The sequence below is a fragment of the Schistocerca nitens genome, chromosome 9, assembly GCF_023898315.1.
Source record: "Schistocerca nitens isolate TAMUIC-IGC-003100 chromosome 9, iqSchNite1.1, whole genome shotgun sequence".
Classification (NCBI taxonomy): domain Eukaryota; kingdom Metazoa; phylum Arthropoda; class Insecta; order Orthoptera; family Acrididae; genus Schistocerca; species Schistocerca nitens.
Window position 1 is genome coordinate 164,036,083 of NC_064622.1, and position 14,974 is coordinate 164,051,056.

At 47.3% G+C, this 14,974-nt stretch overlaps 2 protein-coding genes across 2 annotated transcripts in view; both read left to right on the plus strand.

Moving 5' to 3' along the window:
• The first annotated feature begins 1,121 nt into the window (after positions 1-1,121).
• LOC126204081 (mucin-21-like) lies at positions 1,122-2,244 on the plus strand. The gene is made up of 2 exons (XM_049938501.1): positions 1,122-2,167; positions 2,199-2,244. The coding sequence occupies exons 1-2, from the start codon at positions 1,122-1,124 to the stop codon at positions 2,242-2,244; spliced, it is 1,092 nt and encodes a 363-aa protein (XP_049794458.1).
• Positions 2,245-2,399: 155 nt separating this feature from the next.
• The window catches only part of LOC126203931 (prickle planar cell polarity protein 3-A), a 1,288,897-nt gene continuing 1,276,322 nt past the window's right edge, over positions 2,400-14,974 (plus strand). Inside the window, exon 1 of the mRNA XM_049938328.1 lies at positions 2,400-2,957. Coding sequence (XP_049794285.1) covers positions 2,826-2,957 — 132 coding nt within the window. The 5' untranslated portion in view covers positions 2,400-2,825. The remainder of the gene's footprint in view (positions 2,958-14,974) is intronic.

Sequence of the window (14,974 nt, forward strand, 5' to 3'; positions counted from 1 at the left end):
CCACGAGTGTCTTAGTTGAAGTCGTGAACAAGAGTTTTGTCAGTTAGTAGGCCGTGTGTAAGCAGTTAATTAAGCGGAAAACATAAAGTCTGCTCTGATACAGCAAACTCTACATTTTGTTTCTACTGATAGACGATAAACAGACTCATTTAACTCTTATACCTTAAAACTTGGGATTTACCTGCTGTAAAAGAGGTTAAGTCTACGAGGAAGAAAAGCAACAAAACTACGATCTCTGAAAATAGCTACATGACGCTAGTTGGTTAGTGAACTAGGACGACTTGCGTAGTGTGTTACGTATGCGATACGACTGTATTCAACTCAGGGGCCTTAATAAACAGTGCAGAAGACTTACGCGTTGTAGGAGGTGAATCTAGGGAACATTGTTGCAAGTAGGAGTCCTCAACACAAATGATATTATGGAGACGTATTGCTTATTCTGAAGCACTTGTTTGCGTTGTATGGAACAGAAAAGTGGTCAGTGATGTGGCACAAACGACAGCCAAGCAAGAACTGTTTTCACGAGACGTTGGCAAATGAATGAGTTGACGAGAGTTGGACAAGGTGCAGTAGATATCTGAGTTTACAGAGTGTATACCTGAGAAGGAATTCCTTACAGTGATACGAGGAGGAAAGTAAACGCGCCCTTGTCAAGTGCACGAGGTGACACGACATCAAAAATAGGATATCGGTTAGCTCTGACAGGTGTTTGCTTAGAGAAGTTTCGCTGACAGATATATGTTTCCTGGTCGGCTCAAGTGGAGCATACACTCTGATTACTGGAAGTTGCCGGTGTAAGAGACAAGTGCAGCTTAACTTGAAGAGAGGTCCTGTCAGTTGGCGGCAGCGGTATTTACGCGACGCCAGCAACCGCCCCTACGTACCGTACGCCGTAAACACAGAATTACCGGAAGGTGGCGGCGGCGGCGCCTAAGTGATTGGGGTCCGAAGGTCGATAACCGCCGGGGAGGGGCCGTCCCGGTGTTATCGCGGCGGCCGCAGAGCAGGCGAGGCGAGGCGAGGTTGCCGTTATCGGAGCGGCCAGTGCGAGTCCGGACGCGACGCGACGCCCAGCACGCAGCCGCAGCCCACAGCAACCCGACCAGCGCAGGTGACAGGTGATGTCCTACGACAGCAAGAGCTCCTCCGCAGCCGCGGACGCAGAAGTGGGCGGCTGGTCGAGCCGCAAGCTCGGCGGCCGCTACGCCAGGCCCTACTCGCCTTCTGCCGGCGCAGGCGCAGGTGCCGCCGAAGAGACGACGAGGGCGGCGTCGCCCGCCGGCTCGGCCAGCTCCGGCTACGTCTCCTACCGTAGCTCGATCGGCAACGGCGTCCGGTCCTACTCGCCGTTCCGCCCGCTGTCGCCGGCGCCACCGGCCTCCGCCCCCAACGAGGACGACTCCGGGGGCGGCTCCGAGAGTTCCAGCTCCAGCGGCAAGCCTTCGTCCAACCCCGCGAGAGGCGGCGGCTCCGGCGGTGGCCGCTACGAGTCGCAGCTGACTTCGCAGTACGGACGCATCCGCCCCCTCGCGGCGCCAGTGATAACGCCTCCAGCGATGCCGCTGCCCTCCGTGGTGACTTCGAGGCAGGGCTCCTCTTCCCTGCCCCCGCTTCCCACCGGCAGAAACGGGTCGGACGCCGGCAGGTACTCTAGCCTGCCGCGGGGCAGTTCTCCCGCGGCGAACCAGCCCCTGTACCGCAGCCTCTACACCGGTCGCGGCGGCCTCTCCAGCTACCGTTCCGAGAGCGAGCCCGTCACGCCCAACGTGGTGAACGTGGGTGCCTCCAGGATCGGGCCCTCGTCGTCCGCCGCGCCGTCGGACGACGAGTCGTCGGGTTCGCAGCGGGGCGGCTACAAGAGCGCTCGGGCCCAACCGGCGAGAGCGGAGGACTCGCCGAAGAGGGTGTACACCACCAGCTACGTGAGACAGAACGCCCGTTCGCCCTCCGCCCACGACCCGGACGAGAGGCGGAAGAATCGGGACGGTGAAGGAGACGAGGAAGAAGTGGAGCCTCCGCCCGCAAACAAGGTGCAGGCCATCAGCGCCATGGTGCGCTTGAACGCGCGCGTGCCCTCGGCCAAGTCGAGCTACAGCGGCGACGACGGCGACGAGATTCTCGTCGACGGCGTTCCCGTCAGGGTGAGGGAGAGTCGGAGCAGACACAGGCAAAGCTACGACGACGAGGTCTTCTTCCAGGAGGACGGCGGCGGTCGCGGCGCGGCGCCGGCCGGACGGGAGCTGAAGCGCGTCTACCAGAACGAGATCGTGGACGGCGCCGACTCGGAGGTGCCGGACTTCCCGCCGCCCCCGCCGCCGGCGAGCGACGGCGAAGGCGACGGCGGCCGCGGCCAGCGGCGCTACGGCGGCGGAGGCGGCAGCGGCGGGCGAGGCGGCGGCGGCTCCGGGACGGTGGTGGCGGCGTCGGCGACGTACCCCTCCGGATACTGGGGAGGCGGCCGGACCGCCAAGAACCAGCGCGCCGACGACGTACTGCACCCGGCGGCCGTGGCCGACGCGGCCGCGCCCTACAGCAGGCTCAGCTCCGCCTCTTCCGGACCCAAGAGCCCCTGGTCATCGAGCGCGGCCCCTCCCATCGCCTCGCCGGAAGAATACGACGACGAGTACCGCGACTACGGCAAGATCAGGACGGTGGCGCGCGGCGCCGTGCTGCCGCCGGACGTGCCGCCTCCGCCGCCGCCCTCGTCGCCGCCCCCGGAGCTGGAAAACGCGACGAGCAGCAGCAGCGGCGGCAGCAGCCGCAGGGGCAGCACCAGCTCCGGAAGTGACAGTGGCGACAACGAGGACCGCCGCACCTACCGGCGCATGATGGACGAGCTGAGCGCCATGGAGGTCTCGGGCAAGAGGCGCCAGCAACAGCAGCAGAAGCAAGGCAACCTGCAGCAGGTTCAGGACGAGCGCGGCCTGCCCATCAAGCGCTGGGAGTACAGCGGCAAGGTGAGTCCGCCACGACTCGCACATTCCAAACCAGTTTTCCACGCCACACCCACACCCGCGCTATGGGTCTCAGCTATTAATGCATTCCTACTGCTCCTCAGAAGGACGTAGTGATCACTGTCAAGAGACGCTGTTAAAATTTCTTTATTGAACAAACAGTTTCGGTCCACAGATCATTATCAGGCTCATAAAAGCATTTACATCATATTAGGCGTTATAAAATCATAAGCGTTGGGTAATAAAATCCAGGAATTCGTTACAGCTTTCATATAGTAATATGACTACAGTGACGAATTTATCGATTATATTATCTGAAACCAATGGTTTTATAACACCTAATATGTAGTTGTAAACTCTTTTTTGAACCTGATGACGGAGAACCTAGCGAAACTGGTTGTCAAATAAAGAAATTTTATCTGCAGTTCTTGGCGGTAATTATGACGTTCTTCATATAGAGCACCTGTCATGAACCCGGCATGTTTGTTAGAACGCCGACTTTACTAGCCACGGTCCTATTTGGGATGGTATACTATTCCCTTCTTTCGACTTTTGAACTGACTTGGATCTCCGAGTTATAAGAAGACGCATATAGTCTAACGTAGATTCTAAACCGCTGGGCAAATTACCAAACATTGCCGCCGTGGAAGAAGCGACGAGGGACAGATAAAAATCTTGCCGTCTACCGGACTGAACCCAGCTCTCATGGATTCGTAGTCCGGAAAAGTATCACTCATCCATCATGGAAATGTGGAATGCTGAAGTCCATGCAACCTGAGAATAAGCAGTGAATGATAAAAGGAATATTCTGTCTCAACCATTGTGACTTTTATTCACAAAACATGTGTCAGATGACTGTGTTCCACCACTAACAGTGGTAACGTAAATAATTAAGTATACTCTCGACATGAACAGCTATCAACACAATCAGTAAAAAATTAGTTGCTCTAGTTTACAGTCGCCATTTCATTTTTTAAATAAATACCGGATTCGGTACCATGTCATCAGACCATCCCAAATAGGTGTGGCATATTGACACTTCTGCTTGGAGAGGCCTGGCGATGGTACATAGTACCGAAACGGACAGTCATTTTATAAAATAAAACGGTGATTGTAGACCAATTAATAGATGTTTTCTGAATAATTAAGTTTATATAAAAAATTAAATTTGTGGAAATAAATTTATTCAACTTACCACATCTTTTATTGGAATAAAACCTTCTGAAACATGAATAAATTAAAAAGCTACACACTATTTTTATCACTTCATCTGTTATCCTCAAATATTCTAGGAATCGGTAAACCAAGAAGAGGTTTGCACAAGAAATAGTAATTAAAGAAGCAAATATTTTGATTTTACGTTAAATTAATATTGAAGCAACTATTGAGGTACCTTGTTTCGAAGCTGGGGAAGTCTTTTTTTTCCCACACTGAATATTTGATCTCCATGGAATCTCCCTCAAACATTTCTTAGCTGCGCCTTGATGATATGCTTCAAATCCAACCGTAAGTGTACCAGTTTGTTCCAGTGTTAAATGAAATAATCGAGTCATTTGAATCGTAGGGAAAGCAAGTCGTACAATTAGGTTTATTGAAAGGATTATTCGAGAAAACGAAATGAGTGTACTAAGGATGTCTTGTAAAACTCTCCTGCGACGTATCCTAACATATTATTCAGGTCTGTCGATTTTAAGGATGCGCCACAGCAGGGCACGCAACTACGCAGTGTACACATACGCACAGAATTGTCTCTGCCGTAAAAAGTAAGTGGAAACACTTGTCCACTCTGTTACGGTGCTGTGTATTGTAACGGTATTAGAAAGGCCTTTAAAAACACATTATGGACCGCGAGGAACAGCATGCTCGTTTCTAGAATATTCGTACGAAAACTGTACCGTTAGTGTCGTGGTGTGAATGTCGTAGGCTATCAGTTGCCACATGTTCCCCAGTCAACGATTTTCTGCTTATTTACTGCACCTGTAACACTTCGCGTATTTAACACGGAGATACTGCGACAGTTCATCAATGTAACACAAAAACTGTCCTTTTTATCAATATCTCAGTATCCAGAATGAGATTTTCACTCTGCAGCGGAGTGTGCGCTGATATGAAACTTCCTGGCAGATTAAAACTGTGTGCCCGACCGAGACTCGAACTCGGGACCTTTGCCTTTCGCGGGCAAGCGCTCTACCAACTTTTTTTTTTTTTTTTTTTGATATTTACGCACAGTCCACGACTGCAACGCCATTTTTTTTTTCTATTTGTTTTTTTTTTTTCGAATGTCAGGCTGACCACCTTTGCTGACATACATTTTGTGGTACTATCGCATAAATAGTGTCTACAAAGTCCCTATGTTGACAAATAGTGGCTAATGAGAAAAGTAATTAATTAAGGAAATGAATAAAACTGAAAATGCCCAAAAGAATGACATGAAGACATTGCGGATAGTACAAATACAAAAGAAACATGCTCCTGTAGCAATGAAATGAAATACGTGTCGGGGGCGACACCTGCTCACGACCCGACGTTCGATAGAGCAAAAGAGCCATCTATCGACTCGTTCTCCAGACGTTGGGGTAAGACTGGGTCGTCTTCTCGAAATTAACTAAGGGTCCATAAGTGTGATCGATGTCTATCTCGGCTTCTTCGTCTATCTCATCTCTCACCCGTCACACCCCATCTGGCCGGCGGGTCGGTAAATGTAAGTCGCAAGTAATTAGCGAAGTCTTGCCTATATTTCTTATGCTGTTGCAGCTTCGTGTGTCCATCCAGGAGAAAATGCCAAAAATCAATTTTGTCCTTTTCCGATTCGTTATATACGTAGCCCACCACCATTCCGCCAACTGAGCTACCGAAGCACGACTCACGCCCGGTACTCACAGCTTTACTTCTGCCAGTATCTCGTCTCCTACCTTCCAAACTTTACAGAAGCTCTCCTGCGAACCTTGCAGAACTAGCACTCCTGAAAGAAAGGATATAGCGGAGACATGGCTTAGCCACAGCCTGGGGGATGTTTCCAGAATGAGATTTTCACGCTGCAGCGGAGTGTGCGCTGATATGAAACTTCTCAGTAGTCTCCATCCTGAAGTGGACTTACTGTTGTTCTCTATTTACCCCTACGAGATCTCGATGAAACCAATTTTTGAGGTACTAATTCGTTTTTGATTCGCGAGATACTAAAATAATTTAGTCATATGATACTTCCATTACGGACTAAAATAATTTTGCGATATCGTCCATCATGTGGTGGGTCACACGACTGACAGATTCCGGAGATTGACAAATCATTTATCCAACAACCAACATTGAAAAGCAGTTTATATGTAAAATATCCCCCGTAAATGTTGTATAGCGTAATATCTTACAAAGACACTTACCCTTGTATGAACTAAACCGACATATGGATGATAGGTGCGGAATATACAAGCGCTAACGCAATGTCGCTGAAACACCGTTAATGGTTTCACAAGTGATCCATATAATAGTTGACTGTAGGATTTGATTTCTTTAAACTGATAATGCCTTAAAAATGCTCCAGGAGAAGGAATTTATATCAGCTTCATAATTTCTCAATTTTATGAATAACTGTATTTAAAATTTATATGTCTTCAACATGCAAGTATTAATCATTAATTATTAATTTATTAATGTGTTTTATTTGTAGTAGTAAACAAATTTTCGCGTGCTTCCCATGCTCCCATGCTACATTCCTACATACTTCTGAAATCTTACTATACTTAACGTCAGACCCGATAAAATTATGGCAGAAACGACTTCATTTAAACAAATTAGGCGTAAAAACTGAATTATCTGCTACTTTGTAGCTGCCTGTCGCACGTTTCAGTGGCATTAAGTGAATGTGAAGTAAGATCATGATGCTTGTTACAGTTGTAGGTCAGGGTTGTGTGAAAAATGAATGGCTTCTGTTACTCGAAGCACTGCTCACTGCTCGCGAACTCAGTGACAAAAACTAATTTTTAAAAAACAGAGGAGAAAAACCATGGCAAGCCCCATTTGTGAGGGCGAATGTGTTTCTATGATTTACGAAATAAGCAATATCGATAACAATGAAGTCTTTTCTTTATAAAGGAATGGACACAAATTCGTATTGATAGCAGAGTTTCTGACAATATCGTTAGGGTCTTTACTCGATAAGTGACGCTCACCTGTCTAGCGAGTCACTGTTTCGGTGCCGTGTTCACAGAATAAAAGTGGTCAGCTATACCGTGTGGTAGATACGATAGTAGAACTCGTACCATCAATTTGTGTGTATCGTTCCAAGATGATTTAGAAGTTCTTACGAGAAAATAGATCCCTGTACGCTTAAACAAACCTCAGGATGAAGATCCTTACTGCTTTGCCTCGAATAAATAATAAAATGCTGCAGCCTGCGAGAAGTTGCTCTGTTATCATGGAGACCGTATAGCTCCTGCCTTTGACGTGTGTTCATACCATCTTTAGGTATCATAAAATTATTTACAACCGCCTACATGGCAACTTTCGTACAATGACTTCAAATGAAAGAACCATCCCGCGTCACTGCCGTCAACAGCGAATTGCTCTTACTTAAGACACAGCACGCGGCCCCGTCCCCTGTTCGTGATGGCGTATAGACTAGAGAAACGCACTCATCCACCATATCGGATTGGAATCCGGCTGTTTTCATTCAGTGACGTCCCGCATTTTAGCAGTGTTTTATTCTGATGGACAACGAACGTTCGGTACAAAAAGCTCCGAGCCTTTTAGCTCTAATGTTTCAATTATATGTTCACCTAAAGATGTGGCTTTAGTGCCCTGAAATCGGTAGTGATCTAGAAATAACGGAGTAAATACCCAAATTGTTCTTACATAGTTAATCTTCATTTACTGATCACTTCAGTATGTAGCATTTCCACAGGATAAGGTGGGTCCTGATTGTATCAGTACCCGAAAGATAATCGTATATGTACATTCACTATTGACTGAATAATGTGTTTTTGTATTGACGCCAGCGATACAATATAGCTTATATTTTATTCGAAGTCACAGTACGAACATTGCCACGTAGGATGTTGTAAATAATTTTATGATACCTGAAGATGATCTGGAGTTAGAAAGCGACAGTAATTCTTGGCGACTGAAACATGATGCTTTCCAAATACACTCCGGAACACTGAAAATAGCGCACTACGAGGAAGCAACATACCGAGATGAAATTTACTGGACATAACTGTAGTGATTAGATGTTCACTTGATTCCATAATAGCCGGCCGGTGTGGCCGAGCGGTTCTAGGCGTTTCAGTCTGGAACCGTGCGACTGCTACGGTCGTAGGTTCGAATCCTGCCTCGGGCATGGGCGTGTCTGATGTCCTTAGGTTAGTCAGGTTTCAGTAGTTCTAAGTTCTAGGGGACTGATGACCTCAGATGTTAAGTCCCATAGTGCTGAGAGCCATTTGAACCATTTTTGATTCCATAATAAAGACATGTAAAGAAGTACAGTGAGTACAAGCAGACAAACAACAACATCAGTAATGCGTAGGACCACCTTTTACTCCAATACGCGCCACAGCGCGATCCGGCATCCAGTTGGTTAGATATTTGATGTCGTCCTGAGGCAGATTGGTCCACGAATCTTGAACAGCCACCTCCAAATCGTGTGCAGAGTGACTCGGTGGTGGCATCTGGTGTTTCAGCTGGACCCACACGTGCTTTGTAGGGACAAGTCGTAACATGACGTAAGAAGTCTTGAGCAATTTGAGATGTATGCGGACGAGCATTACCTTGCTGGAAAGTGCCCCTGGCAGACCATGTAGGAAAGGTCCCAAATGGGAGTTGAAGTTCAACATAACGCTGGCCCCCACAGGGTTTCACGTACCACAATTAGAAGGAACCAGCTCTGCTAGGTTATAGCTCCCCCCCCCCCCCCCCTACAAGACCATTACGCTGGCTGTGCAGGTGGTTGGCGCGCGACAACGTGGGTGGAAGTGTACCGTTCACGAGGCCGCCTCCACACCCGTATGTGTTTACCGTCAGTCCCAAAACGAATCGGGATTCATCACCTAACATCTCGTTTTGACAATGTGTGGCTGTCCGCGACGTTCTGGTCTGGCATCACTGCAGACGAAGACGCCGACGCCTCGGCGTTAACGGCAGTCTGACACGAAAAGGGCGCCTGGGCTGCAAATTCACATCCGCAAGGCGTCTGGAAATGGTTCGTGGAACAGCTGTCACTTTTTACGCCTGGACCGAGTCACTGTAAGAACCATGATCGCTTGCCGCACGATCCTCCGATGCTTTCGCCTCGTCAACTTCCTGGCTGCTCACGACCTGGGACGTCGCACATGCGTGTCGTATCGTGTCCACCGCTCCCCACGTCGTATGCCGGTACACTCCAGTCGATCGACCTGGCGAGGCACAGGGCGTGTCGACCAGCCTGCGGTTTTCATGCTGAAGATTAGGCGTCTCTCGCATTGGCTTAGCTATGAGAAATGTCCTCTCACACGGGTATCTGGCATTCTGCGCCTACTAACGTCCTTCTGGGGTCGGGAAGCGATCGTCACGTACACGATTCGTCCACTATGTGCCTTTGAAATAGCGCCCCCTGCCAGATTCCATGAGTATCTGTTGCCGTGAGTAATAGGAGGCAGATTTCAGACTACGTAACAGATCGAAACGAAAATTTCTGTTTCGACACTCGCAGTGTTGAGTGTTTACGAAAAAGTTCAAGGCACTCGTGAAATGCGTTTTAGACAGATACGTGCCGAGTAAAACTGTGAGGGACGGGAAAAACCCACCGTGGTTCAACAACAAAGTTAGGAAACTACTGCGGAAGCAAAGAGAGCTTCACTGTAAGTTTAAACGCAGCCAAAACCTCTCAGATAAAAGTCAAAGTTAGCGTAAGGAGGGCTATGCGTGAAGCGTTCAGTGAATTCGAAAGTAAAATTCTATGTACCGACTTGACAGAAAATCTTAGGAAGTCCTGGTCTTACGTTAAATCAGTAAGTGGCTCGAAACAGCATACCCAGACACTCTGGGATGATGATGGCATTGAAACAGAGGATGACACGCGTAAAGCTGAAATACTAAACACCTTTTTCCGATGCTGTTTCGCAGAGGAAGACCGCACTGCAGTTCCTTCTCTAAATCACCGCACGAACGAAAAAATTGTTGACATCGAAATAAGTGTCCAAGGAATAGAAAAGCAACTGGAATCACTCAACAGAGGAAAGTCCACTGCACCTGACGGGATACCAATTCGATTCTACACAGAATACGCGAAAGAACTTGCCCCCCTTCTAACAGCCCTCTGAAATCGATCTGTTGTAGAATTTTAGAACATGTCATTTCTGGAAACCCAGAATCTACTCTGTAGAAATCAACATGGATTCCGGAAACAGCGATCGTGTGAGACCCCACTCGCTTTATTTGTTCATGAGACCCAGAAAATATTAGATACAGCCTCCCAGGTAGATGCCATTTTCCTTTACTTCCGGAAGGCGTTCGATACAGTTCCGCACTGTCGCCTGATAAACAAAGTAAGAGCTTACGGAATATCAGACCAGCTGTGTGGCAGGATTGAAGAGTTTTTTAGGAAACAGAACGCATCATGTTGTTCTCAATAGAGAGACGTCTGCAGATGCTAACCTCTGGCGTGCCACAGGGGAGTGTTATGGGACCATTGCTTTTCACAACATATATAAATGACCTAGTAGATAGCGTCGGAAGTTCCATGCGGCTTTTCGCGGATGATGCTGTAGTATACAGAGAAGTTGCAGCATTATAAAATTGTAGCGAAATGCAGGAAGATCTGCAGCGGATAGGCACTTGGTGCAGGGAGTGGCAACTGACCCTTAACATAGACAAATGTAATGTATTGCGAATACATAGAAAGAAGGATCCTTTATTGTACGATTATATGATAGCGGAACAAACACTGGTAGCAGTTACTTCTGTAAAATATCTGGGAGTATGCGTATGGAACGATTTGAAGTGGAATGGTCATATAAATTAATTGTTGGTAAGGCGGGTGCCAGGTTGAGCTACATTGGGAGAGTCCTTAGAAAATGCAGTCCATCAACTTGAGTATTGCTCATCAGTGTGGGATCCGTACCAGGTCGGGTTGACAGAGGAGATAGAGAAGATCCAAAGGAGAGCGGCGCGTTTCGTCACAGGGTTATTTGGCAAGCGTGATAGCGTTACGGAGATGTTTGGCAAACTCAAGTGGCAGACTCTGCAAGAGAGGCGCTCTGCATCGCGGTGTAGCTTGCTCGTCAGGTTTCGAGGTGGTGCGTTTCTGGATGAGGTATAGAATATATTGCTTCCCCCTACTTATACCTCCCGAGGAGATCACGAATGTAAAATTAGAGAGATTAGAGCGCGCAAGGAGGCTTTCAGACAGTCGTTCTTCCCGCGAACCATACGCTACTGGAACAGGAAAGGGAGGTAATGACAGTGGCACGTAAAGTGCCCTCCGCCACACACCGTTGGGTGGCTTGCGGAGTACAAATGTAGATGTAGATGTAGATGAGCCCTGGTACCAAACTTGGATCATCTCCATATCGGGTCTCACTTTATTTATGTACAGAGTTCCCCTGTTTTCAGGTTTCCTAGGTGTATTTCCTCACTTTCGTAAAATGTGTATGAAGTCTGTAGAATACTATAATGAAGTCATTTTTATTATTATGTCGTTGGTATTGTAGTTCTAACAAAGGGTTGCTCACGACACTTAATGTGACCTCGTGTTTCATCCTTTCACATGAACTCGCACCACACTGTGCAAAGATTGGTCGCTAAACACTGTCCAACAGAGGCGCCTTTGTTTCGTTATCAGTGTCTTTGTTGGATCGACGGAGAAAAAAGAAGAAATAGAGATCACCTGCGATGGGCCCATGCTCAGCATTCTCACGTCGCGGCCCAGTAAGAGGAACTGGTGTGGTGAAGTCTGGGCTGAGGTGGAGTGGGGACTGGACAGTCGGAACCAGCGCACCGAGGCCCGCCCGTCGCGTCACTTTCTTATGCTCTGCAGCGCTGCGTCTCTCCGGGAATGCAGATCGGAATGCGAGCGAGGCGTTACGCACGGCAGCCAGATTAAGGCAAGAAGCGTCGCCCAGGGTTCCTCGCTCACTCTTTTTGCAGCTCGCCGTCAACGCGGAGTCCTAGCTGCTAGCGGCTGTGGAACTCCGTTCTTTGTCCTACTTCATGTGGAATCGAAAATGATTATGTTAGCAGTGGTTGATCTCCGTGGACGTGGATAGAGTTAGATGAAGACAAAAAGCAGCCATCTAGGTTTTATACAGTCTCACTTATGCCAGGAAGCTTCTTCCGCGACTATGCGTCGTCGCCCATGAAAGGCGGACATTAAATCTTTTCATCAGTAAAACGTTTTTGTCCACAGCAGCTGCTCTATGTGACACAACACACATACACAAACATATATATATATGGTGGTCCATTGATCGTGCCTGGGCCAAATATCTCACGAAATAAGCGTCGAACGAAACTTGTCTAGCTTGAAGGGGGAAACAAGATGGCGCTATCGTTGGCCCGCTAGATGGTGGAGCCATAGGTCAAACGAATATCAACTGCTTTTTTTAAAAATAGGAACCCCCATTTTTTATTACATATTCGTGTAGTACGTAATGAAATATGAATGTTTTAGTTGTATCACTTTTATCGCTTTGTGATAGACGGCGCTGTAATAATCACAAACATATGGCTCACAATTTTAGAGCCGGCCGGTGTGGCCGTGCGGTTCTAGGCGCTACAGTCTGGAACCGCGTGACCGCTACGATCGCAGGTTCGAATCCTGCCTCGGGCATGGATGTGTGTGATGTCCTTAGGTTAGTTAGGTTTCAGTAGTTCTAAGTTCTAGGGGACTGATGACCACAGATGTTAAGTCCCATAGTGATCAGAGCCATTTGAACAATTTTAGACGAACAGTTGGTAACAAGTAGGTTTTTAAAAATTAAAATACAGAACGTAGGTACGTTTGAACATTTTATTTCGGTTGTTCCAATGTGATACATGTACCTTTGTGAACTTATGATTTCTGAGAACGCATGATGTTACACCGAGATTACCTGCAAACACCACATTAATGCAATAAATGCTCAAAATGATGTTCGTCAATCTCATTGCATTTGGCAATACGTGTAACGACATTCCTCTCAAAAGCGAGTAGTTCGCGTTCCGTAATGTTCGCACATGCATTGACAATGCGCTGACGCATGTTGTCTGGCGTTGTCGGTGGATCACGATGGCAAATATCTTTCAACTTTCCCCACAGAAACGTGCGGGCCTTGGATGGTGCTTCGACGACGAATCCACCTGTCATGAAATGTGCTATTCCATACCACTTCAACCGCACGCGAGCTGTGTGCCGGACATCCATCACGTTGGAAATACATCGCCACTCTGTCATGCAGTGAAACATCTTGTAGTAACATCGATAGAACATTACGTAGGAAATCAGCATACATTGCGCTATTTAGATTGCCATCGATAAAATAGGGGCCAATTATCCTTCCTCCCGTAATGCCGCACCATACGTTAACCCGCCAAGGTCGCTGATGTTCCACTTGTCGCAGCCATCGTGGCTTTTCCCTTGCCCAATAGTGCCTATTATGCCTGTTTACGTTGCCGCTGTTGGAGAATGACGCTTCGTCGCTAAATAGAACGCGTGCAAAAAATCTGTCATCGTCGCGTAAGTTCTCTTGTGCCCAGTGGCAGAACTGTACACGACGTTCAAAGTCGTCGCCATGCAATTGCTGGTGCATAGAAATATGGTACGGGTGCAATCGATGTTGTAGCATTCTCAACACCGACGTCTTTGAGATTCCCGATTCTCGCTCAATTTGTCTGCTACTGATGTGCGGATTAGCCGCGAAAGCAACTAAAACACCTACTTGGTCATCATCATTTGTTGCAGGTAGTGGTTGACGTTGCACATGTGGCTGAACACTTCCTGTTTCCTTAAATAACGTTAACTATCCGGCGAACGGTCAGGACACTTGGATGATGTCGTCCAGGATACCGAGCAGCATGCATAGCACACGCCCGTTGTGCATTTTGATCACAATAGTCACACATCAACACGATATCGACCTTTTCCGCAATTGGTTCAAAAATGGTTCAAATGGCTCTGAGCACTATGGGACTCAACATCTTAGGTCATAAGTCCCCTAGAACTTAGAACTACTTAAACCTAACTAACCTAAGGACATCACACACACCCATGCCCGAGGCAGGATTCGAACCTGCGACCGTAGCAGTCCCGCGGTTCGATACGACGTACTTATACGTTTGTGACTATTACAGCGCCATCTATCACAAAGCGAAAAAAGTGGTCCAACTAAAACATTCATATTTCTTTACGTACTACACGAATATGTATTAAAAATGGGGTTTCCTATTTTTAAAAAACGCAGTTGATATCCGTTTGACCTATAGCAGCGCCACCTAGCGGGCCAACCATGGCGCCATCTGATTCCTCCTTCAAGCTAGACGAGTTTCGTTCTTTGTAGTTTTTTCGTTTGATGCTTATTTCGTGAGATATTTGGCTCCGTCGCGATCAATGGACCACCCTGTATATATATATCGCCTCACTGATGCACTGAAGCATTCGGCATGTGATCGGCTTATGCGTTTATTTACGAATATGTCGGAAATCATATCTAAAAGTCAAAAATTAGATATATCTTGCACGTTCCACAACTACTTCTGAAGCCAGGGTTAATATTACCGGCCTAAAAACATGAATTTTGGCAGGACCGTACTTGAAGTGTAAGTTGTACTACTAATTTACGAAAATTTCTTAGGAATATTTTGTTGGACAACTCTGTATGATTATTTAAGATACCATCTGCAGATGTGCACTCGTGGGAATAACATTTTTTTCTCATTAGGTTCAGTCTCTTGCCTTCATTAGCTAGGTGCAATACATAGGTTATATGTTATGTCTCTAGATATTCGTCTTCAGCAATATATGATGGAAATGTGAATTTCATTATTGTAGTAAATACCATGTCATTTTGACATCATCT